The sequence below is a fragment of the Anas platyrhynchos genome, chromosome 4 (assembly GCF_047663525.1).
Source record: "Anas platyrhynchos isolate ZD024472 breed Pekin duck chromosome 4, IASCAAS_PekinDuck_T2T, whole genome shotgun sequence".
NCBI lineage: Eukaryota > Metazoa > Chordata > Aves > Anseriformes > Anatidae > Anas > Anas platyrhynchos.
The window spans coordinates 64,328,053-64,351,199 of NC_092590.1; the positions used below are offsets into that span (position 1 = coordinate 64,328,053).

The 23,147-nt window shown below is 39.1% G+C and overlaps 2 protein-coding genes across 7 annotated transcripts in view; one reads left to right on the forward strand and one right to left on the reverse strand.

Moving 5' to 3' along the window:
- Positions 1–20,176, forward strand: part of FBXL5 (F-box and leucine rich repeat protein 5) — a 35,918-nt gene extending 15,742 nt beyond the window's left edge. For 3 of the 4 annotated variants that reach the window (XM_027457360.3, XM_072037760.1, XM_038177834.2), the window contains exons 4-11: positions 930–1,113; positions 3,275–3,457; positions 5,885–6,010; positions 6,958–7,106; positions 7,296–7,378; positions 8,848–9,570; positions 11,621–11,769; positions 19,538–20,176. In XM_027457360.3, the coding sequence (XP_027313161.2) occupies positions 930–1,113; positions 3,275–3,457; positions 5,885–6,010; positions 6,958–7,106; positions 7,296–7,378; positions 8,848–9,570; positions 11,621–11,769; positions 19,538–19,614 (1,674 nt within the window). In that variant the 3' untranslated portion in view covers positions 19,615–20,176. The remainder of the gene's footprint in view (positions 1–929; positions 1,114–3,274; positions 3,458–5,884; positions 6,011–6,957; positions 7,107–7,295; positions 7,379–8,847; positions 9,571–11,620; positions 11,770–19,537) is intronic. The other variant, XM_027457361.3, reaches the window with a different exon arrangement.
- Positions 20,177–21,754: 1,578 nt separating this feature from the next.
- The window catches only part of CC2D2A (coiled-coil and C2 domain containing 2A), a 60,569-nt gene continuing 59,176 nt past the window's right edge, over positions 21,755–23,147 (reverse strand). For all 3 annotated transcript variants that reach the window (XM_072037759.1, XM_038177832.2, XM_038177831.2), the window contains one exon: positions 21,755–22,584. In XM_072037759.1, coding sequence (XP_071893860.1) covers positions 22,396–22,584 — 189 coding nt within the window. In that variant the 3' untranslated portion in view covers positions 21,755–22,395. The remainder of the gene's footprint in view (positions 22,585–23,147) is intronic.

Consider the following 23,147-nt stretch of genomic DNA (forward strand, 5'->3'; position numbering starts at 1 on the left):
TACATGCAATTGTTTTTGTTACAAATAACCTTTAAGCAGGGGTTTAGTTACATGAAATATCCAGAATATCACAGTAGGGCTCAGGTAAAGAGGAACAGCATCAGTATTAAACATGATATTGCACTTAATTTGTTTCATGATGTTGTCATACAGATGGTTTAACAGTATAAAACAATCCATTTATAAGAACAGATGATGTAGTATTAAGGTGCCTGAAAATTGTAAAACTGTGGGAACAATAAGTAAGAGAAACAGAATGCGTTATTGTAACTTTGGTACCATTATTGTGACTTGCTAGACCTGTGAAAATATTAAAAAAAAAAAAAGTCTTCCTTCCCTTTTCTTTAAAAAAAGGAAAAAAGCTTTAAAATACTATTCGCTCTTAAAATTATGGTATGTGTTTTATAACTTCTAAATGTGAAAGAGTATAAGTCCAAAAGAAAGTGCAATTGTCATATGGCCTAGCAAAACTTAAAAGAAGTCCTATAAACCAGTGCTTCATGACTCAAACTGACACTCCCAAACAGCCTCTGACCTATATTTGAAACATAAAGACTAGTACTGCCAGTCTGATGATTTATGGGTATCCAAAAAGTGGGAAGCATCTTCTGGAGAGAACAAATCTTCCGAGGTCTAAGAGAAATCTTCCCTCATGTTTTTTCTGCCTTGCCACTTTGCATTGCGTGTGAGTACATTGATAAATTGCTTAGTTTAGTCACTTCCCTTTTCTGTTGGGGAAAACAGGTAAACAGCATGCCTGAGGCTCTTCAGGGACCCATTGGCAAGCACAGGGTTAGAACTTAAAACTGGAATGAACCTAAGGACAGGACCATCTACGTACGCCATGTTTTGCTTGGGGAAGAATGGAAACAGGAAATTTCTGTCTTGGTAGATCTGTGTCAGCACTGCACTTTTTTTTTTTGCTTTAGGTTTTTCAGCCAATGTTGATGGAATACTTTACTTATGAAGAACTGAAAGATATTAAGAAGAAAGTAATTGCACAACACTGCTCACAAAAGGAGGCTGCAGAATTCAGAGGTCTTAGTAAGTGGAATCAAGCTGAAGAGCTTCAGAAGGTCTTTAAGTATTCTGTGGATGAGAAGGCAGATCAAGGTGAAGCATTTAATTAAAGTGAAAGCAGTTTTTGCCTAAAAAGCCACACCAGTGGCATATCTACCAGTACAGTACTTTAGTTAAAATAATTTTTGTAAAATAGAAATTTCTTCAAAACAGTTTTGAAACGTGAAGACTTACTGTATCATACAGGTTTTTGGCAAACATCACTGTATCTGATACTGTTTATCTTTTCTCAGACTTCTTCCCCTTTCCTCCCTCCCGTGATAATACTTGATACAATAAACAGGTAGAAACAATACTTAAATTTTAATTTCATACTCATAAAAATTATGTTTTCTGTTTGCAGACCCAGCCTTTAATAGTTGTTTTTCAGGCCTGTTTTGTAAGCTTTTTTTACTGATGGTTTAGTAACAGAGAATAGTTAGTCAACTAACGATATTTACAGTTAATCTGGGGAATCAGAAAGGAAGGAGCTGTGTTTGTGGAGTTAGTGCAAGGGTATGAATCTGTACAGTGTGTGAGTAGGTCAGATGAAATGTGCATTCTGAAAGTGGATGTTTAATTTGCATTCATCTAACTCTACCTTTCCTGATGAAACTTAGAATAAATGCTACTGATGTGCACTTCAGGCTTGTATTCTGACTGTTGAAACAGCCTGCATCCTCCATGCTTACTGTTCTCACTCTTAACAAATGAAGAAGAGTTAATGTACCAAGGAAGAAGGATTAATGTACCAGAAGTGTAATACTGGGGTGAGACTGACAAATAGCTTACTCTTTGGTTTTGATAAGGTGTGGCGCTCTCATCAGAAAAACTCTGTTCTGGAACCATTTCTTTGATGAAACTTGACTTTTGAACTACTGAACTGGTTATTTTCTACCCTTCAGGTCAAGCCTTCAGAAAATGTTGCTGTTTATGGTGTGAAATACTTTTGAGTCCGAACAACTGAATAGGACAAAAGTAGCTTTATGGCTTTGCTTGCTATTATGTCTAGCTGGAATTGCAGTTTTGGGACAGTACCAACTCTCCAACAGCTGTGTTCTAGAATTTAGGGAAAGTGAAATGTATCTTTCCTTCTTAGAAAAGAAAGAAAATATCACAGCTGTAGTGTGCAGTTGTAGTGAAATTTTAGTGTGAAATTCGCTGTAGTGTCTGCAATGACTTGCCAGGTATCCAGATGAATACATTGATTCATCAGTTGAAACTGGAGTTACACATCTTTGTTTTTGAAGTAGTAACAGATTACGATAGGGCAAATTATTTTTGTTATGGTTACCTTCAAAGCTTTTCTGCAAAGAAGAGAAACCTGATCCGTGTCTCACAGTAAAGCCTTACAAATTAGGACACAAAGTATGTGAAATCTGCTATTTCTAAGGACTCCTAAAAACATTTTGGAAATATTTTTTTTCTCAAGTAATTTGACTTTGTACAAGGCATTGAAAAATCTCTAAAACAGAAAAAACGTAACACAAACCCATATCTAGCCAAAGCACTAAATACGTTAGTTTATGGATCTTCAGGTACTGTGGCAATACAGGAGAGCTATTGGAGATGGTTCCTGCTGTTGTCCATTAAAGTATAGGTTATAGTAGTTGATTTTTAGTGTCTGACCTAATATTTAGTGCCACCTTAATTGCTTATATTTCCAGTTAAAGCTTGAAATAAAAAAGACAGCTACAAACAGCTAAGTATGGATTTCTTGCTGTGTCCCAGTCAAAGAGGTTGAGTGCTTTCAGTGAGAATGGGCCCAGCTGGCAGACTTTGTACAGTGCTGATACTATTTATTGGGAATCTGGCAAAGCAGGTATATATATCATGTATGACATAAGGCATATTTTTAAAGCTTTCCAGTTATGAAAGCAGTATTTGCTATCTTGCTGTGGTAGAGTAAGAGCAGTTTATTTTTGTCTAGGGCTTTCTTGGAGTCTTGTGGGATCAGAGTTGTGGGGTGGGGGAAGAACTAGCCAGTTGGGAAAATGGCAAACAGAAAACTAAGCTTTTTTTTTTTTGAAGGTGGTATTAAAGAGGAAGCTTTTTAAAGACAAAAAAACACCTGTTTTCTTCTTTTCTTTTATCAAACAATTGTTTTAAACACTTTAATATGTTTTTTCGTTGATGTAGTCAAAATGTAGTTACACCGTTATTATTTAAAGCTATGAGGATTTACTTCACTTAACACAAACTTTCTATATTTCAGAAACCGAAGTAACAGGGCACACCACAAATATTACTAATCTTCCTCCTGAAGTAATGGTGACCATTTTCAGTTACCTTAACCCCCAAGAGTTATGTCAGTGTAGTCAAGTAAGCACTGAATGGTCACAGTTGGCTAAAACTGGATCTCTTTGGAAGCATCTTTATCCTGTTCGCTGGGCCAGAGGTAAGTTAAATTTAATTATTTCTTTGAAAGCATGTCAATTACAGTTTGAGTCAGTAGCAAATAATGTTTTATCAGCTGTCATGTCATACAATGATCCTGAAAGCTGAGCATTTTGGAAAGGTTGTATGCTTTTGGCAGGGGGGCTGCCTTGAAACTTGGTTGAATTAAAAAACAAACAAAAACAAACAAACAAGCAGCATCAATTAAAAAAAAAAAACAGCAAGATGGAGGCATGACGAAACTAAACACTGAGTTGGTCATTGCTCATGAATAGCTCTTACATACAAACTGTTTATTAGTTTTACTGAGGGTTGTTGTCTTGAGTTAATGTTAACAAGTGTGCTCACTAGTACCACATCTTAATTATAGTGTAAGGGGTTTTGAGTTTTAAATACTGCTACTATTTCAGTAATATTTTCATATTATTGTGTTACTAGGTAGAAATAAAATATATTTTTGTCGGTTCCTGACTAGTATGTTTTCCTTGGGGATGTATGCCTTGTGACTCACACCTAACTGCAGAGTTGAAGTTCAGAACAACAGAGTTGTAGCACTTCATTGTAACCTATTCTTGCTTTTTATATACAAACTTCAAGGAAACTGCATATGCTAGCTTTATTATTGGTTCTTTAAATATCTTACCTTGTACTGCAGTAAGGACTAAGAGGTGGTGTGCTCCAGCTTCTGTTCGTCAGACTCGTGTTCTTTAAATTTTTCCGCTGAGAAACATAACGTTTGCAAAAGCACCTGTTCAAACAAAATACTCTGTATTCTGTTAAGGCCAGTTATGAGAGACATCGGGGTGTATCTGTAGCTTAAAATATAAATATTAGTATTTGTCCAGACGTGTGTGAGTATTAAACAATCACTGGAGTATGGCATTGCAGGCTACACGATTGATGCTGTGCCTGTGGTTGAGCTGAATGTGTTTTTTAATAAGCAGTATTTCATGTCTTCTAAGATTTTAATAAAGTTAGTTTAAAACTTAAATTATTGACCTAAAAGCTAAGAACTCTTTTTTTTCTCTTTGTACCTTTATGGCTTCTAAAGTCTGTACAGGGCAGAGAGGAGTTAAATGACTTTGTTTGGAATTAATTTTTTTGGCTGAATGAATCTAACTTACAATAATAGATTGGTTCCAGAGCTGGAGCGGGTATGTGGGAGGGCTTCAGAGTTCAAATTTGTTGAATTTTCACCTGAAACCTAGTTAACTTTATACTTACATGCCACACAGAAGAGATAATTGGCATCTGCTTAAATTGGCCTACTCCTGAACCTGGTTTTGGCACAACAGGAAGCCATTCCCATGACGTACTGTCTATACTTACTAACGCAGTCATTTGTGGAGAAGTGCTCTAAACTGGGTGGAAGCCTCTCAAATAGGAATTACTGCCAAGTGGAGGGGGGGATGTTTAAAAAAAATATATATATCCACAGGCTTGGTTTAATTTTTAACTTTTTTTCTCATACAGGCAGGGTTTTTGAGGCTTTCTCTGTATTTTGAAGGTGGGATAAGGTATATGAGTAGTGTCATGAAAACTTTTTCCTTCACTTGGTTGACAAATAGTTAGGATTTTGTCATCACTTGTCTGCATTGCTTAAATAAGAAACTATTTAACAGGGGTTGCTCTTTTCTGTGGGATAATAGGATTTCCTGCTAGTGAGATAGTGGGATAAGCTCTTTTTGTCTGAAGTGTATCTACGCTAAGGGAGGTAGCAGACATGGTTATCCCAAGCCCAACACTACAGTATATCCATGGCTTGTGCTTGTGCAGTGGCTCTTGGTGATAATGGGATTCCCTTACAGCTAAAACAGAGTTGTCCTGATACTTGTGTTCATCCAGATGTTCTAGAAAACGATTATCTCTTGATTTGAGTCATATAGGTTATAATTGTGTTGTACAGCTGTTGTAAGTAGGCTCCTTCTGGGATTTGGGGTGTGTGCTTATGGAGTTGTCATGTGCGGTGACTAAAAACAGACTAATAAAATACATACTGATGGGCTATATGGTTGTGAGTTTCCCAAGGAAAACAGAAATGCCTCAAACCAAGTGCTAAACAAGAAGCTTGTGGTTAATTTAGCGACCATAAAGAATTTAGCACTTGCACAGACCAGATATTCCATAATCATTTTTATTTCTGCAATCATTGGTCCCTACTAAGGAAATAAGGACAGAAGGCATGTCTCAGGAATAGCATAATAGGCAATGATCTGTGTAATGGTACTGCAGTTGTTTCAGGGATCTCTAGCTTTAAAATATCAACCAAACGTGACTTATGTCCAGGGTTAGGCCAACCTTAGTTGAGACAAATGCAAAATTTTTTTAATTTCATATCTTTAGATAAGTCACAGTATACTGAGAAGTTATTGCTGTTTTCTGCTCTAATGAGAAAAGTTTGTGTTCATCTCTCTCTATTGATGAGTAGGTGATTGGTATAGTGGTCCTGCAGCAGATACTGAGACAGAACCTGATGAGGAATGGGTGAAAAATAGAAAAGATGAATGTCGTGCTTTCCAGGAATGGGATGAAGATGCTGACATAGATGAATCTGGTAAGTAAATTCTGATTTTTAAGTTCTGAAGTTCTTAGACCTTAGTTCTTTTCTGAAGTTTTTTTTTTCTACAGATTACATAGCTATAATAAACTCATAAAATGGAGTCTCCTCGTATAAAATCAATTCCAACTACCATTTTTTTGTAGTTGATTCTATGTACATGGAATCAATGACAGATACAGCAACACTTTCTTATCTAGATTAAATGCTTTCTAAACCAAGTAGATTTATACAGTAAAAAAGAACTTGAAGTTTTGTCTAGGAACTACTTAGTGTTCCTGAAAGGAGTGCACTTTTTCCCTGTTTTCATCCTGACTCTCAGATTGATGAGAATACAGGGGAGACATTGACAACAAAAAGGCAGCTGGTATTGATGTGCTGAAATAGCTCATCTAGGAGGTAGCAACCATGAGCACAGGTGAAAGAAGAGTTATGGGGATGCTTCTGGAGTTAGGAAGGGAGGTAAAAGACTTTATCTTTTAGAAAGTTTGGGTGAATCATATTGCATTCTAATGCATTCTAGATCGAAAGTAAAACTTATCATAAGCTTTTACATCACGGGATGTGAAATGCCCCGTGATGTTGTATTTCAATTCATTAAGCAAGTCAATGGAAATAGCTGCCCCAGACTGCTTTGAATAGTTCATAATCTGTAGTAAATGTTTCTCAGAGTCCTTAACTGTTAATTTTCTGTTAAGTCTTCTACTATTTTTACTTGCTGTTGGTGTTAAAATCTTCAGGATTGTTGGAAAGACCAACAAGATTTTAAAGATGGGGCTGAAGTATGGAACTAGAATTCAGCAGAAGTTTTGATGTAGGGTACTTTATGAAACATAAGCTTTGTTAGGCTTTCTTTGGTTTTCTGATAACTTCTGTAACGTAAGCTGACAGTGTAGATTCCAAATGACTTACAATATTAAGTCTTCTTTTTTTTAATTTTTCAGAAGAAGCAGCTGAAGATTCACTTGCCATTAATATAGCACAAATGGAAAAACGTTTGCTTCATGGCTTAATTCAAAATGTCCTCCCACATGTAGGCTCCTCAGTGAAGACATTAGTACTAGCCTACAGTTCTGCAGTGTCTAGCAAAATGGTATGTAACTTGAAACCAGCATTTAATAATTGTGGCTGTGCAGCCTGGAATTAATAACCGTTGTGCCCAAGTTTAAAGCACACTGGTTGTGAAAACAAGTTGCAATTCAAAAGAATGTAAATTCATATGTTGTCTCTGACATTGTTTGCAACCTTGGCTAGACTTTGCTGATTATTCTTCCTTTTCCAGGTTAGACAGATCCTGGAGCTTTGTCCCAACTTGGAATATTTGGATCTCACTCAAACTGATGTTTCAGACTCTGCATTTGAAAGGTTAGCTAATGGTTGTTTTTTAAAAATAAATAAAAAGGGGGAAAACATTCAAGAATGTGCTTACTCCATTGCCAGCATGAGACCAAAATAAATCGGTCAGGGTTCACACAGAACAAAGGACTAAACCAGAGTAACAAATGAATGAAACGGCCATTACAAAGTTCTGCTTTGCTATTTACTATCTTGTCTTAACTATTACAAATTTATCAAAGTATAGATAACACAAAGTTAAATTGTTATGTATAACATTAACAACTTTAATTTTTTCATAGATTTAATTTTGGGAGTTAATTACTGTAGTTTTTGGTCTGATACAGCCAATAGCATTTGGAATACTGCTTTTTGAGTTGCTGATCAAATGGTGGGGAAAGTTCTAGGGCCTAGATGTATTACTGTGGACTCCTGAGTTTTACAAAAGTCTGCAGAAATTTCATTAAAACCAGTGGGATGATGCATAAATGTGGAGCCAGCACAAATGGGTCTTAACGTGATACTGCAACTCAGTGGCTGTTTATGTGCAGCAATTTAATCATACAGTGCTCTCAAGTTGTGTGTGCTAACAACACAAAACGTTACCAGCATGGTAGCTTGTAGAAGATTTAACTGAAATAAAGACCTTTATGGAATTTGCATGCTTCAGAACTTGATCTTTTTGTGTCAGTCTCCCATGAAATTTAGATTCTCGGTCCCTCCTTGTATCTGTATTTCCAGCCTTAAAATCTGTAATTTGGGAAAATGGATTTGGTTTGCTGTAAATGAAAATAATCATATACGGAAAACACTAACATTAACTGTGAATAGGCAAAGGTTAAATCAGCTATGTACTGTTGTAGTTAATAATGCAGCAATGGTACTGCAGATCTAATTTCAGTTTCAGTTGAAAAATACAAGGCTGAATGGGTGAGTTTGCATTAATGTCAAGGTCTGTTTCCATAGCAATCTAGGAGTAATCACCTCTATGGGATAATTAATAACATACACAAAGCATGCTTCAGGAATCCAGCTATTCTTTCTGAAACAAGTGGAAAGTTCTTGAGAGAAAGATATAGGGTCTAAGTACTCTGGTACTCGAGTATGGATAAACAGGCAATCTTAAACTCAAATAGGAAAAAAGTATTAAAATACTTTGAACTGAATATTACACCTCACGTTTCTTTTCTTTGTGAATGTTACTAATTCAGTAAGTTAACTTCTCAGAAAGCTGAAAAAAGTGAACTGCATGATTTCTCTAAGTTACTTGGCTCTTGGTACCAGCATTATGCATGGCAGAAACTGCTTTTTGAAGTTGTTGTCCCATATGCATTTGGTCTGCTGTCTTTAAAAATTACTACATGTTGAACAAATATGGACTTCTTTATCTAATCTGTGAATTAATAAAGTATCTCCCTTATTTAATCTTTTTTTTTGTATATTTATCCATAACAGCTGTTTCTGAGCAAACATAAGTCATTTGTTTCTTCTGATTTCAGTTGGTCTTCACTTGGTTGTTGTCAAAATCTTCGCCACCTTGATCTGTCTGGATGTGAAAAAATCACGGATGTGGCGATAGAGAGGATTTCCAGAGCTCTGGGCATCATATCAACTCACCATAACAGGGGTTTTCTAAAAGGCTGCAGAAACAGGAATGCTAAGACCTTGTGGAAAAACAGAGAGATTACTCTGCAGTCCAGCAAGAAGTATAATTGTTTGCATGAAATCAACAATGAAGACTTTATCGAGGGGAGAGACAGTGAGCATCATTGGACTGACGCTGACAGCTCAGAAAACTTCAGTTCTGCGTACGTGTGGATGCTAGATGCAGATGATTTAGCTGACATCGAAGATGCTGCAGAGTGGAGACACAGGAATGTTGAAGGGTTTTGCCTCATGGAACCAACATCCCCTATTAATTGTCCTGCATCTTGCTGCAGTAGAGCCATTTATGGCTTAAGGACTAGAGGGTGGCAGCAGCACTGTGCTTCTACTGACTTGATTTACTGCGGTCACTCATTTTGTTGTGCTGGGACGGCACTAAGAACTATTCAAGCACTTCCAGAGTCCTCTGCACTGTGTAGGAAAACAATAAGGACTAAACAGTCAGAGAAAAAAGACTTAACATACTCTGGGAGTGAAAAACCAGATGAAGAGACTGCACGAGTTCTTCAGTTTCTCAGTCTGTCTGGGTGTTACCAGATCACAGACCGTGCTCTCAGGTGAAAAGACATTTCTGAGCTATTTCGCTGCAGTAGGGTTTTTATTGGTACTTGTTGCAGTTGGGTTGCTCTGGGTTATATTGGCCTAGTTTCAGTATAAATATTTTTACTGAAAAAATCTGGTAAGTCTTAAGTGATCTTTGCATCCATCTTAAAATATTTATGGTACCAGACTTGAAAACTTTCTTCAACTTTTCCTTTGAGTGAAAGGATTCTATAAAGCTTTTTTTGACATCTTCCCTGGAATAAAGTACTTTTGTAAATTCATTTGCAGTAGGCAAACGGACAGTATTTATTTATACTTCTATATTTGATTTGTAGTAATTTCTTGTTAGGAAATTCAATGTTGGTTCACTCTTTTCCATTATGTCTGCTAAACTTTTTAATACTCTTGAAACTTTAAAAACAAACTGTAGTAACATCTCATTTAATGTGTATGGCTGGTGACATAACTTTTTATGTGCATAAGAACACATAAAATATAACTTCATATAATGTATAAAGCATAGAAATTAGTTTAAGTTAGCTTGAACGTTGAGCCAGCTTCACAAGTCACAGAATTTGCAATGTGTGATATGTAATTGATATTTTATGTTGTGTCAGCAAAGTGCAGTTACTGCTTCATAATGAAAATGGGACAAGACTGAAATACTCGAAGTGACTCTCTCAGATGTGCAGTAAATAACTCTGGGGACTAATTAGAGCTGCTTGGAATGTGAAGGCTTTATGCCTACCTGTACCGTATGCCGTAGTCAACAGAGAATACATGGGGCGCTGCTGGCATTGATTTGCCTCTCCAGAGGCTTCGTCCCCATTTGATGAAAAACTCAGAAGTGCCAGCTGTTCAAATGTCTCTTTGCAGCTCTTTTGTTAGTTAAGCTTTCACTTCAGTTAGCTGTGCTTTGTCTTTGAGCCTGACGCTGTCCGAGCACTGGAGCAGCCTGGTGCTGCTAAGCGTGGCTCGCTTGGTGAGGAGTAGGCAGTGCTGCATGTAGCTGCATGTGGCTGGCCTTCTTCTATGGCTGCATCCTCTTGCACCAAAGGAATACTTGATCCTTGAGTCACAGGAAGGGTTTAGTTGTGGTGCTGGTTTCCCATCGCTTTTTGGATATGAGGGAATACCAAGAATTGAGACTGTATTCTGCAGCAAGTGTTTGTTGCACTAACCAGGATAATGACATCTCCTAATATTTGTATTTGCCAGTTCATTTCATATAAACTACTAGTTGGTTCTGCTATTAGCAGTTCTGTTTCCATCTTCTGACAGGAGAAAGTTGTACACCTGTGCTCTTAGGATGTGAAACTGAAAATGCCTTGGCTTGAATCTGAGGCATGTTGATTCAAGCTTGTGGTGTGGTGGTATTTTTTTCAGATTAACTTGCTTAGCTGTCCTGTGAACTCCCAAAGAAGCAAGTGGGCTGACACAAAGTGTTTGGTCAGATGTAATATATCTGTGAGGCTGCTTTATCAGCAACCAAATTCTCCTGCACTTGGAGGAAGAATAGCAAACTTCATCTGAGTAACCTGGTGGTGTGTTGGCAGAGAGGCTCTGCTGGTAAAGATCTGGCAGACATAGGAAAATACAAATTTGGTTTCCAAAATGACTTTAATTAAAGAATTATACTCAAGCTTTTGGAAGTGTTATGCACCAAACTCTGGGAACACCAAAGAGAAACACACCTCACCTTGGAAGACTCACCAGAAGTCAGTAGTGTTCTGGAGAAGCTTGTCATGCCAGTTCTTTGAAATAAGTGGTCATCTCTGGAGTCATTAATGAACAATGAACAAAGTGATTTCCCACTTCAGTCCATTTCTGTCAAAGGAAATTGTTACTTTCTGTAGGGATTGGTTCATTTTTCAGGCCTGTTGCGCAGTTGCAAGGGTGATGCACCTCATAGGGTGCCAGACTGCCAGATTTAAAGCTAAATCATTCATGAGAGGCGTGCTTTTGTTACAAGCTGCTAGTAAATTGGTTACTTGTGACATAGTGGAGTACTAGTGAGTCTAGTGCTGTGCAAGCTCTTAACGCCTCTCTTCTGTCTGTTAACAGGGCGCTGACTCTGGGAGGAGGACTGCCACACTTGGAACACCTCAACCTCTCGGGTTGTCTCACTGTCACTGGGGCAGGCCTGCAGGATTTAGTTGCTGCATGCCCTTCGCTAAACGATGAACACTTTTACTACTGTGACAACATTAACGGTAATGTTTTTCGTGAAGATGTGAGGTTTTTCTGGGGGGTGACGTTTGGTTTGTGGACACTTGAACAGACAAATTCATAGAATCATGGAATTAGAGAATGGCCTGGGTTGAAAAGGACCTTAAAGACCATCTAGTTTCAACCCCCACCCCTGCTCTGGGCAGGGTTGCCAACCCACTAGAGCAGGCTGCCCAGAGCCACATCCAGCCTGGCCTTGAATGCCTCCAGGGATGGGGCATCCACAACCTTGCTGGGCAAATTAGAAAATGACAGACAAAACAATGAAAAACATGCAAGAAAAACTTAAAAACAAACAAACAACTTTTTTCTTGGCTGCGTAGCACTGAATTTCAAATATTGATTATAAAATCACAACTGTTAAGTCAGTTTTTTGCTTAAGTCTTTCTAGTACAGTTCTGTATTACCTAGGAAGACACTTCTAGTCCATATATCTCTTACTTCAGGTCAGCATAAGTAACAGAGACTAGAAAGTAAGTCTCTTTATAGCTGATGGACCCTCTTCCTCTCTGTCTTTTTCCTGTAAATCGTGTAGTTGTATGTTTTCTTTGTGGCAGTAACTTGAGAAAGAGGCTTAGAATGGCACTAAAATTACTATTTTTGGGAAAAAATGATGTTTTATGTAAACCTCACAAGTTACAGTGGGTTTGGTGTAGAATACCATCATGTGTCCTTGTAGATAATGTAATTTAGTTGTTCTGGTTTTGCTTAACTTACTAACTTAGGGTTGGATCTCAGCTGGAGAAGGATCTGGATAAATGCATAAAATACAGTTATGGTGGAAGGCTTTTCAGTGTTTCCCACACTGGAATTTGGTCTGTTATGTCAGGTCCAGTAAACATTCGTAGTGTTAGAGATGGAACCATGGTGTGATTTGTATTCCATGTGTGAATTTATAACAGGTAAGTGCAACAGAATGGAAAGTTTAAAAAAAAAAAAAAAAGAAAGGATAACTGAGGTGACAGAGTTATAAGAACTAGAAGAACTAATTGTGTGTAAAACAAAATTATATTTCCCTGATAGTTCATGGTGCTTATCTCAATTTGCATCTATATTGAGCTATAAGCACAGCAGGGTATCCCTGCTATATTAGGATGCTGGAGCTTTGGAACTGCAAAAATAAAACTTCACTGACATTTGGGAATTCAGTACATTGAAATTGATGTAGGATGACGTGCTTTATTGGATTGGATCCTAACGTTAGAAGTTAAAGTATTAAATCACTTCTGCTTCCATAATTTTTGGACTTCTCTGTGTACTTTTTGGCAGATTTTTATTTCAATGCATTTGTTTTTTTGTTACCTACTTTCATTCTGTCTGGACTCTAGCTTTTTAAAACCTCCTTGCAAACCTCCTTGCATTTCAATCTGGAAATTAAGGTTCCTTTTTGAAGTCCTTCTCTGACTCTCCTTCCTGCACTGTGTTGAATTTAACAATGTTTTCAAAGACCAGTTAAAAGCCTTTTGCTTTTACATCTTTATTCTTTGCTATTTTTCTTCTGTTTCCACTTGTCCGTAATACGAGACTCAATATTCTGGGTTGTCTTTAGCTGTTTCTGTCTCTCCCCATTGTTCTAGTCCCTAAAACAGTGTCATCTTAGTTCACAAAGTCAGAATCTCTTGTGCAAGTCCTCCACCACTTTAAAGCTTGTCTGTTCTGTAATATCCCAAAGAAATTATTTGTATTTAAATAGAATAATTTCTGGAATAACTCTGTAAAGGTGTCCTGATCCTCTTCCTGTTTATTTCCTTTCTTTTACTGACTGTTGGAAGCTGTGAGGCTATAAGCTCTGCTCTGTAAAGCATCTTGCATACTTTCGGATGAACAATTCTTCTAGAGAGAAGTCAACAGGAGAGAGAGGATGTAATGGTCCAACTTCCTATATCTGTTGAGAAGTAGCATCTCTTTTTTTTTTTTTTTTTTTTTTTTTTTTTTTTTTTTTTTTTTTTTTTTTTTTGATGAAAGCCAATAAAAACTTAGAGGTGTCCTAGCAAAATTTGGAAGTGGGAAATACCCTTTCATAACTGAATTCTTTGCAGCTTTATCAGGATACCGTTCTGTGTATTTTCACCCAGGCCTCATGGTGATAGTGCTAAACAAATGCCTTGTTCTCCTCTGTCGGCAAAAGGATTCTCCTTGAACAATTTCTATATTATGTGGAGTATCTAAAGTTATCTGTAGGGAAAGTAAAAGCTGTTTGATTTATATCAATCCATATCTGAAGCTGTTTACATTTCTTTGCTCATACATAGATTGTATTATTAAGTGCTGTAAAAGATTACTGATCTGTAAGGATGTGGAGAATAATTTCATAATTTTCTTTGCCCACCAGCTTATCAGGGATTGTTTTCGGGAAAGCATGTTCTGGGATCATGTTGGAAAACCGTCAGTCTTGTGGAACATAAATGGAGCCAACAGCACGGAATTTAGCAGTCTTTGATTTAATAAATATACCATTTTGTTGTCTTTGACATAGAAGGGCTTTACCTTCACCTACAGCCTGTGTTTAGATTTCTTGTATAAACCCAGAGCCTAACGTGTGTGGCTTCACTGGATATTCTCTGTGGAGATCTGGCTGGACTTGTTTGGTAGGCATGTTGGTGACGTTCAGATGTTCAAGTTGGGTCAGTCACAGCTGTAGTACAGCAATAACATGCTACAGATGTTATCTGAGCCCACAAACCTGCACACACCTCCAAATTCATTTTCTATTTGTTTATTGTTAGTATGAGTCCAGTTCTTGGTTTGTGTAGTAATGCTTAGTTCTGAATCTCTGCCTGCTTTGCCCTGCACTGGAGGCTTGAGTTAGGCAACCCTCAGCTGCAGGTGACAGCTCTGGTATACGCCCCTCCTAATTGCTGGTCTTGTGCAATGGCTGAAACATTTGATGGAAGAACACTAAACTCAGTAAGAAAGTTTAATGTTTAAACTTTAAAAAAGTTTGAAGTTTAAACTAAATTCTTAAGAGTTACAAACTTCTTAAGTTGCAACAGGTATTTCCTCACAGGCAGCTTAGTCCAACTGTGCTCAGTCTCCTTACTGCTCTGCCAGTTTAAAGTCCTGCAATACAGACAGCTCCAGGGTTAGACAAACGGGGCTCCCTGGTTCCTGGAGCAGCACATCTTTGCAGCTTTTTAGTATCAATTCAATTTCTAGATTTTTTTTTTTTAAGAGTAGTCCTCAGGTGTGGTAACTAAAGGAATAGGGCATTAATAAAATGAAGTTGTGATCCTGCTTCACTCTTTTCTTCTGAGGTTGGGAACTCATTGCTCACGGTTTGATCTGTCTTCCAGCAATGGAGCTGAGAACTTTGAAATTTTTGGTTAGAGTATGGACTCCTGTGTGCAGATTTATATGGGAGCACCTTGTTACTTTAGGATTTGGACTCTCCCTAGGTTCTCCAGATACACGACAGCCACTCTTCATGAGAGTGTCTTGGTTAACTTCATCAAAGGTTAGAGGTCAAACAGAGATTTGAAATGAATGTTGGCTTTATATGTTTTCAAAGGCAGTGCTTAATTTGATCACTTTTTTTGTAATTCCCCTGTAAAGTGCTGCTTTTGCTATGTGGCCATCCAATGTGGTATGTGCTGTTGGGAGTGAAGGAGCCTCTTGCTGAGCTGGAATCCTCAACCTTTACAACTCATTTTCCTTGCTTTGGGCTGTGCCTTCGCAGTGGTGGCTGTGAAAATGAGCAGTCCTTCCTTCCCTGCTGTCCTTCCTGGTGTCGGTGTTAGCCTTTCTGTTCCTACTTGGTAAACCAAACCAACAACTGGGGGAGCTGAAGGCTTTTTTCGTCTCAGATGGGTTGGGAATCAGTTTTGCTGTATATCCATGAGTATTTCTGCTGCCATAGGTGAGAGCTTGAACAAGTGGCTAAAGGGACATGGTGGCAGCAGGCAGGTGTGCCAGGCTGAGGGGGCTCTTTCATCATGGTCCTGGTCTTGGTTGGAACAGGTGGAATGCTTAACTGCCTCTGGGAGATCTGTTACATGTATTAGTGAAACAAAAATTAATGGAGTTATCAAATAGCTGCGCTCCTTGCTTAGATTGCCAGCCATGGTTGTATTAATATTTGAAAGCCTTGGAGCTGTTCAGCAGGAGTAAGCAGACCTCTCCTGTGGGTCACCTGAAGTGCCTGAGTAATCAGAACTAGATTTAAAGAGCATTACCGTAATCCAGTTTAGAGGTAACCAAGCCAGCAGCGCAGCCTGCGGCAGGTTAGATGAGAATCCGATTAACTCTGCTTCCCCAGGTGAACGACCCCAACACTCACTGAACCCAGGCACTTCACTGCTAGCACCAAGCTGTCAGGAGAACAAGAGGGGCCCTTCTGAAAACATCAGCCCCGCTGTAGGACCTAAAAAGATGATGGCACTCACTGAACTGTGTGCATCTCCCTTGTTACGGTCTCTGTATTGCTTAACCTGGTGCTTCAGCGAGGTGGAATGAATGGGAGCCCTTGAATGTTGAGTCCAAAAAAAAGATAATATTTTCTGGCCTTTCCTCTCATTTAATGGCCTCTTTAAATAGAGACGGTTTAAAAACAGAGTGCAGTCTGAGGTCAGCAGCAAAAAGTGGAGAAAACAGAAATTGGGAAGGCAAAGAGTTGTAAGGACAGTCAGATGTAACAACATAAGGAGAACAAAAATGGTCCTGTGACTGCCAAAAGGAAAAGTAGCGAATGTTGCTGTCTTTGTCAGATGCAAAAAGAACAAGCTAAGGAGGACTGGGATACCTACAGAGGAGATGTGTGGCCAGTGATGGAGGAGATCAATTAACCTTTCAAAACCTGAGAATGAAACGACAGTCTTAACCAAACAGGCTTGCTGTTAAAACAGTTATTGCAAGGAGGTAATAAATATTAAGCAGAAATATCTTCAAACTGCGGGAATTGCCTGGATGTGCTCAGAAACAACACAGAGCAGCAGATCTCAGCTGTGCTTTGAAACCCGAGCATTGTTTCGTCAGAGCTCTTTGTTAGAGGCTCTAAAGGAAATGCAGAGTTGTCAGGAGGTTTAGATGTGGGACAGGAAATGCAGCACAGGAGGAAGCTTTCGCTGTGATGTGGTTAATCTAACTTGTAAGTCAGTGCCTAATAATTTAGGAGATCGTAAATTTTTGAGATGATGCAGTTTACTTACAAGTTTCAACGTTCTTAAGCAGTCTTAAAATCATAAACTTGAAGACTGAAAGCTAGTGAAAGGACAGGAAGAAGGGGTAAGGCTTAATGGTCACTGGACAGGATCTGGGAGCCGATGCCTCTCCCTTGCCCCCAGGAGCTCTGTGCTGGGTAAGTTCTGTTCAGCACTTTGGTCATTTGGTGTGAGAAATGGAATTACTTCCAAGTTTCGAATGTTACTGAGCTGCCTCAAATATTGATGCTGGTGCTGAAGATTTCCACAAGGACTTCCTGAGATCTTCGGTAGAGCTGTATGTGTGGCCGTATGTCTGGCAGCAGTGCAGTAATCAAACTGATTGCATGGAACTGAATTCAGAGCCGGCAGCTGCAACTGGAGGACAATTGCAGAGAGCTGTCAGTGCTAATTCTGAGATATTTCCTGTTTGCAGCAGCAGCCAGAAGAGCCAACGATGTTTTCAACTCTGAGATCACAGGGGTGTTGAGAACAAGATAGAGGGTGTCACTGCTTGTTCCTGGAAGCCTCGGGGCACCCACACTTGGAGCTGCTGTGTGCAGTGTTGATCTTCCTGTCTGGTAAAGTGTAGGGACTGGAGTTTCAGACAATGTGGAAGAGGTCTACTAAGAAGAGTTAGGGGATGGAGCAGTCTTGCAGGGAGATACTCGAAAGGCTGGAACACTTCAGAACACTTCAGTCCATGAATGAGAAGGCTGAAAGGGAGATGAAGGTCTGTGAAGGCAGTGGATGACGTGAACGTGCAGCAGCTTACTGAACTCTGCAGTACTGCAGCTCAGCGACAGTTGTTACAATCAGTAGGTGGTTGATTTAAAACAGATGCATGATGCAGTGAATTTCTAGAACTTGGTCCCGTGGGGAACTGTGAAAGCAGTTTGTATCAAAGCATTAAAAAGGGGTTAAACAAATTCCTGTATGGAGAGCCATAAACAAATACTGAAGGAAATGAGCTTCAACATCTCGTACCCCAGTACTGAATGCTGTGGGCAATGGGAAAGGTCTGCACAGGGGCTTCTGTGACTGCCCTGGACAACGCTTGCTGTTGGCAGTGCCAAGTTGGCGCTGGGTTTGATGGACTGCTGGCCAGCTCTTCTGTTCAGTTACTAGCATGAGGAGAGCAGTCTTGAGGTGAGCAATGAAGTGATGGAAAGCATTATTAGAAGTATAGTGAGTGATGCTGTGCCTTGGGAAGTTGTGGTTCTGTAAGTTTTGTCACGAGCGTTGTTCCTAGAAGTGGGAGTTGCTTCAGGACTGCTGATAGGCTGCTTAGCTGTGGCAGTCTCCTTTTTGAAGGACTGTGGAAGAAGCTTTCAAACAAAGGTTTTGAACTCTAGCTCATAAGCGATGTGGAGGAGCGAAATGTAGCTCAGGTAAATAAAAAGACTTGAAAGGGAAAATAAGTTTTTTTTACCACATGAAGACATTGCTGATTTGCATATCGTAACCATTGTCCTCCGTTATAGCTTCAGGTTTGTTTTATCCAGTCTCATGCATGTTAATTTAATTATCTTGGAGAATATTGTTCACCGGTGTGTGGCACAAAGCAAAAAATTGATTTCCAGAGAGAAAGTTCTGGGGAATTAATTGAATTATGACTTCAAGCTACTGCTCAAGGGGGAAAATCAAGCCAGACGTAGCATGGTGCCCTTACACATTACGTTGTTTTGCTAATCTTTTCTAAATGTATTAAAAACACCTTCAATAGTCTCCCATTTACTTGAAGTACAAAGGGGAAAAGATGGCTTGTCCTGGTTAGCTCCTGACCAGCTTGCTGTGGGCAACTGAAAGCGTGCTGCTGAGTTACATTGGGTGCCAGAGCTCGGCCAACCTGAATGTAAATGTTTGTGTCTCTGAAGCAGGCCTGTGGCTGCAGGAAATAAAATCCTGTACTAATAAATCCAGTAGTTTCTTGTCTTACAATTACTTTAACATTTCAATTGAAAGGGATAACAATGTGAAGGTAAGTGGAGGTGGGTAGAACCATGGCATTGGTTTGTACTGTCTGTGCCTCACAGCTTTCTGATTTGGATGTCTCCTTTTTAGCCTTACCGCTTCGGGTAATTGTAGGGATAGTGAAGGTGCTTTTTCTTTTCAGACTGGATTTCCAGTCAGAGTACAGGAGGTCCAGCCAACTATGAAATGTTCCTGGAAAAAACACTTTACAGGCTAAGAATTGTTTCTACGTAAATAGAAATAAATTTAGAGCTTGTGGCTTTTTTGGTAATACTGTGATGTCATCCTCTAAATTTGGAAAATGGGACATAAATGTGCATTGTGAAAATACACCTCGGTTGTGAAAGGTAGCTGTGAGAGCTTTTTAAATCTTGCTGATTTAGTGTTGCTTATCCTACATCTGTGTCATTTTGAACGTTACATTCATGGGACAAAACTATCAAAAAAACACAAAACCTCTCAAAATAGCTGTTCAAAGTGAGGCGTTAATAACAGTGACGTTACCGGCAGCCTTTCAGACTTTCACAGTGCTGAATGAAGCTTTGTGTTTAAAAAAAGACACTTTCTTCTAACCTGGTAATTCATAATTCTGCACCTAAGCGGCCTATTTTCTTCTTTTCACATTTGTTCTGTTTTTGTGCAGGTCCTCATGCTGAAACCGCCAGTGGATGCCAGAATTTGCAGTGTGGTTTTCGGGCCTGCTGCCGCTCTGGCGAATGACCGCTGACTTCTGATCTTTCAGTCTACTTCATTTAGCTGAGCAGGCTTCCTTTCATGCACTTTACTTACAGTCCGCATCTTGTGTTAACAATCCTTGGAGTGAGATTTGTTATACTAGCCTGACCCTCCCCACGACTTCAACATCTTAATTATGAGTGTACTGTACAGTGTTGTAACAATCTCACAAAATCTCATCTGGTTTGAAGGGTGTTGGGTTTTATCTTACTTAATTTGGGAAGATGGGAAAACATTCAGATTTTTTTTAATGCCACTTTCTTCCAAGTTTGGCACTTAAATATACTTTACTGGATTATTTTACGTTAAGTGGATGTTTTTTTGTTTTTAATCCATAAGTACAATATAAAGCTCTGCAGGTAATTTCAAATGTATTGTTTGCATTTGGGTAACAGTAAGACATCTTTAGGAGCCTTGTTTCTCCCCCTTTCCTCTCACCCCAAGTTCTTTATCTGGCAAAATTAGGGTAATTCCCACCTTCCTTTTGCATTTGGTTTTGTATTTGGGCTTGAAAGACGTACTCAAATAAAACATTCCCACCAACAAAGCTTGCTGTAGCAGTTGAGTGTATATGCTTGTAAGGTGTGGTATCTGTGTACAATACCAGCAGGCTGCAGAGGTTCGGTGGGGGTTGTATGGTGGCGGCAGAATCTCCCATGTATGCTGTATTTCCCTTCCCTCAACAACTCTCAATGACTGCGTTGTGTTTTGGAGCAGCTTCCAGGGGAACAAATGATGGTGCTGACTGCAAAAGTGGCTGCGTGGGCAGTGAGCGAGGAGACCATCGCAAAAGGGAGGGAGCACTGCAGCCCATGGGGAGTGGGGAACTTGGTGGTCGCCTGCTCCAAGTGGCGTGGCTGTAGGGTTTTCTCTCAGGTAGGTGAAGGGGTGTAGCTGGCAGCCTTGTAGAAGTCAGGCATGTTTTACCCCACCCTGCCAGGTTTTCTAGGCTGTTAAGTCAAACTAGTAATTTTTACCACTTTTACCACTTAAATACATGATGTTAAGATTTATTTCAGAGGACAGCAGTCGTGGTGTATGTTGCTTTCAAGATTCTTGACTGGGGGAAGTGAGCTTGTAGGCTTAGCTGGAGATAACTTGCAGTTTGTTGATTACCAGCTTGGCTACCAACTCTTGCAGGGTTTGAGAGCATTCTCTTGTTCACACCAATACTGACAAGGTAAGGAAAATGAAAAAGTAAACTCTTGAATTTACATTAGTGCAGAGTTGGTTGTTCATGGTCAAAATCTGAACACAGGATCGAGGAGGGATGCGTAATGCTCAGTTGGAAGCCTACAAGAGATGTATGAAAGAATACTGTTGTTTATAGCAATTGTTGCTTCAAGTGAGCTGCATTAAATTTACTTTGGTGCCCAGTGTTTAGGTTATTTATATGTGGCCACTCATGCAGTGCCGGCTAAGGCAAGACGAAAGCAGTAACAAGGTAGGTAGTGGGCTTTTTTCTTGCATTTGTCTTGTTCCAGAACTCTTGTTCCTCAGGCTAGGGAGGTGCGGCTAGAGGTTCATCTTCTCCTTGCTAGTAGAAACTGTTTTCTGTGTAGACTGAAAGGGAGGGGGCTGAATGAGCTGCAGAAAAATGTTTGTTTACACCATGTTTTTTTTTTTTTTTTTTTACTCCTCCCTGAAAGGATGGTGGCCTTGTGAGATATCATTGTTGAGCAACACATCATGTAATGACAGTGCAGTTACTTGCTGCTTCATAACAGTTCTGTAGAGGTGCTGTTTTGTTGATTATAGAGGGGAGTGCTGATTATATATTGCTGTGGCAACCCCTGGCACTAAACCAAAGGTTTTGTCTAGCATTTATTAGACGGAGTGAATCTCCTTTGAGTGAAGCTTAAGAGCCTGAACTTTGATACAGGTTCTGGTGAAATATATATATTTAAAAAAATCACATCACTACCACTTAGACCTTAATTAGCAAGGTATCTGCAGAAGATTACATCAGTATTAACAGTTAACATGTAAGTAGTGACGTTAATGAACTAGTTTGATTTTATAGTAAACCAGGTTTTGAATCATCATCTGGCGTGATTACTTGCTTAAAGATTTCACACTCCAAAGTGATTTAATCAAATTCTTATATGAAATAAGTGAAAGCTCATTTAAGCTTTTGGTATAAATATTTATTACATACTTAATGTTGAATCTATAAAGAAAATGTCTAAAGGCTGCTGGTGTGATACAGACCTGAAATACAAAGTAACATAGCTTTTAAAAAAATAAAAGGTCTTCAGTGGTAACTCTTTGGTACCTGAACTGTATTCAAGGTCTTTATGCAGGAACTTGGGTACTAGCAAACTATTTTGCATGACTGTGACTGAGTGACAGTGTCTTTAAAGAGGAAGAAGGGCTGTTGATAAACCAGAGCAACTGGAAAGTTGAAAAGTCAGTCTTTAAGGCGTAATTCCAGGAACCAAATTTCACCTCAAACTAAGAACAAACTGTGCTTTTTAACCTGGTCACTACAGCTGTGCATTTATAATGGTTTTAAAAATAGTACATCCTTCTGGGAGCTATAAAATACTGTACAAAAATAACAGCTGCTAGAATTTTATAGTGTTGTCTCCTGCTGTATCCAGTCTACAACTACTGAAGGTAACTTATTACAACTAATGCATTTGCAGTTACTAAAAATGAGGTTCTCCCTCAGTTTTTGAGCTATGTGAGATAGCTCACATCAGCAGTGTGAGAAAGCTTTCTCCTACACCAGTAACTTCCTTGAGGTATTGAGAAAATTCTGTGCTACCTATTCCGTACAAGTGAAGCAACGTAAATCCATACAGAGAGAACACTTTGGGGGTAAGGATGAATATACACGGCTAGAGCAAACTCAACATTGGAGACATCAATGGTGTGAACTCCAGTGCTGTGTACAGCTTCTACTAAAGATCTGACTTCAGAAAAGGGCATGTGAATAGGAAATCCAGAGACCTGGGAAAAGAAGGAAATTAAAAAACACGGTAAGGCAAGAAGGAAAGATAAAGGCAGTTCAATAAATGCATCTTAAAATGTTTTATTGTGCCTGTAACTTCGTCTCCACTGATGACCTGAGGAGACGCAATGAAAAAGCTCCCTTTATATTTAAATGCATCTCTCCCTTTCCCTTCAGGTAGGTTTCTGCCATTTTTCTCATGAGTTTGGGTGAAGTTCCAAGTGAGGATGTTTAGAAATCCACTAGAAAAAAACTTGTATTATTGAACACTTACAGCATAATCTTGCAGCTTTTTTACACTTACATAGCTGCAATTCATTGTGTTCTCCTCTCTGCGTTATCTGAGGAGTTGAGGTGGACGTAACCTGTCCATAAATACATTACATTTCAGGTCCAATAGAAACTGGAATCTCAACTCCTTATGAAGATTGCCCTATTTGGGTGTAGTATCATTGCTATGTATGTTTTACATGAAGGGCAGAAGGACTTAATTTTGAAAACAGCCTTGAAGAAGAATGCCTGGGTACACTGCTGGCCAGGCTCTTAATGACAAGACCTGAGA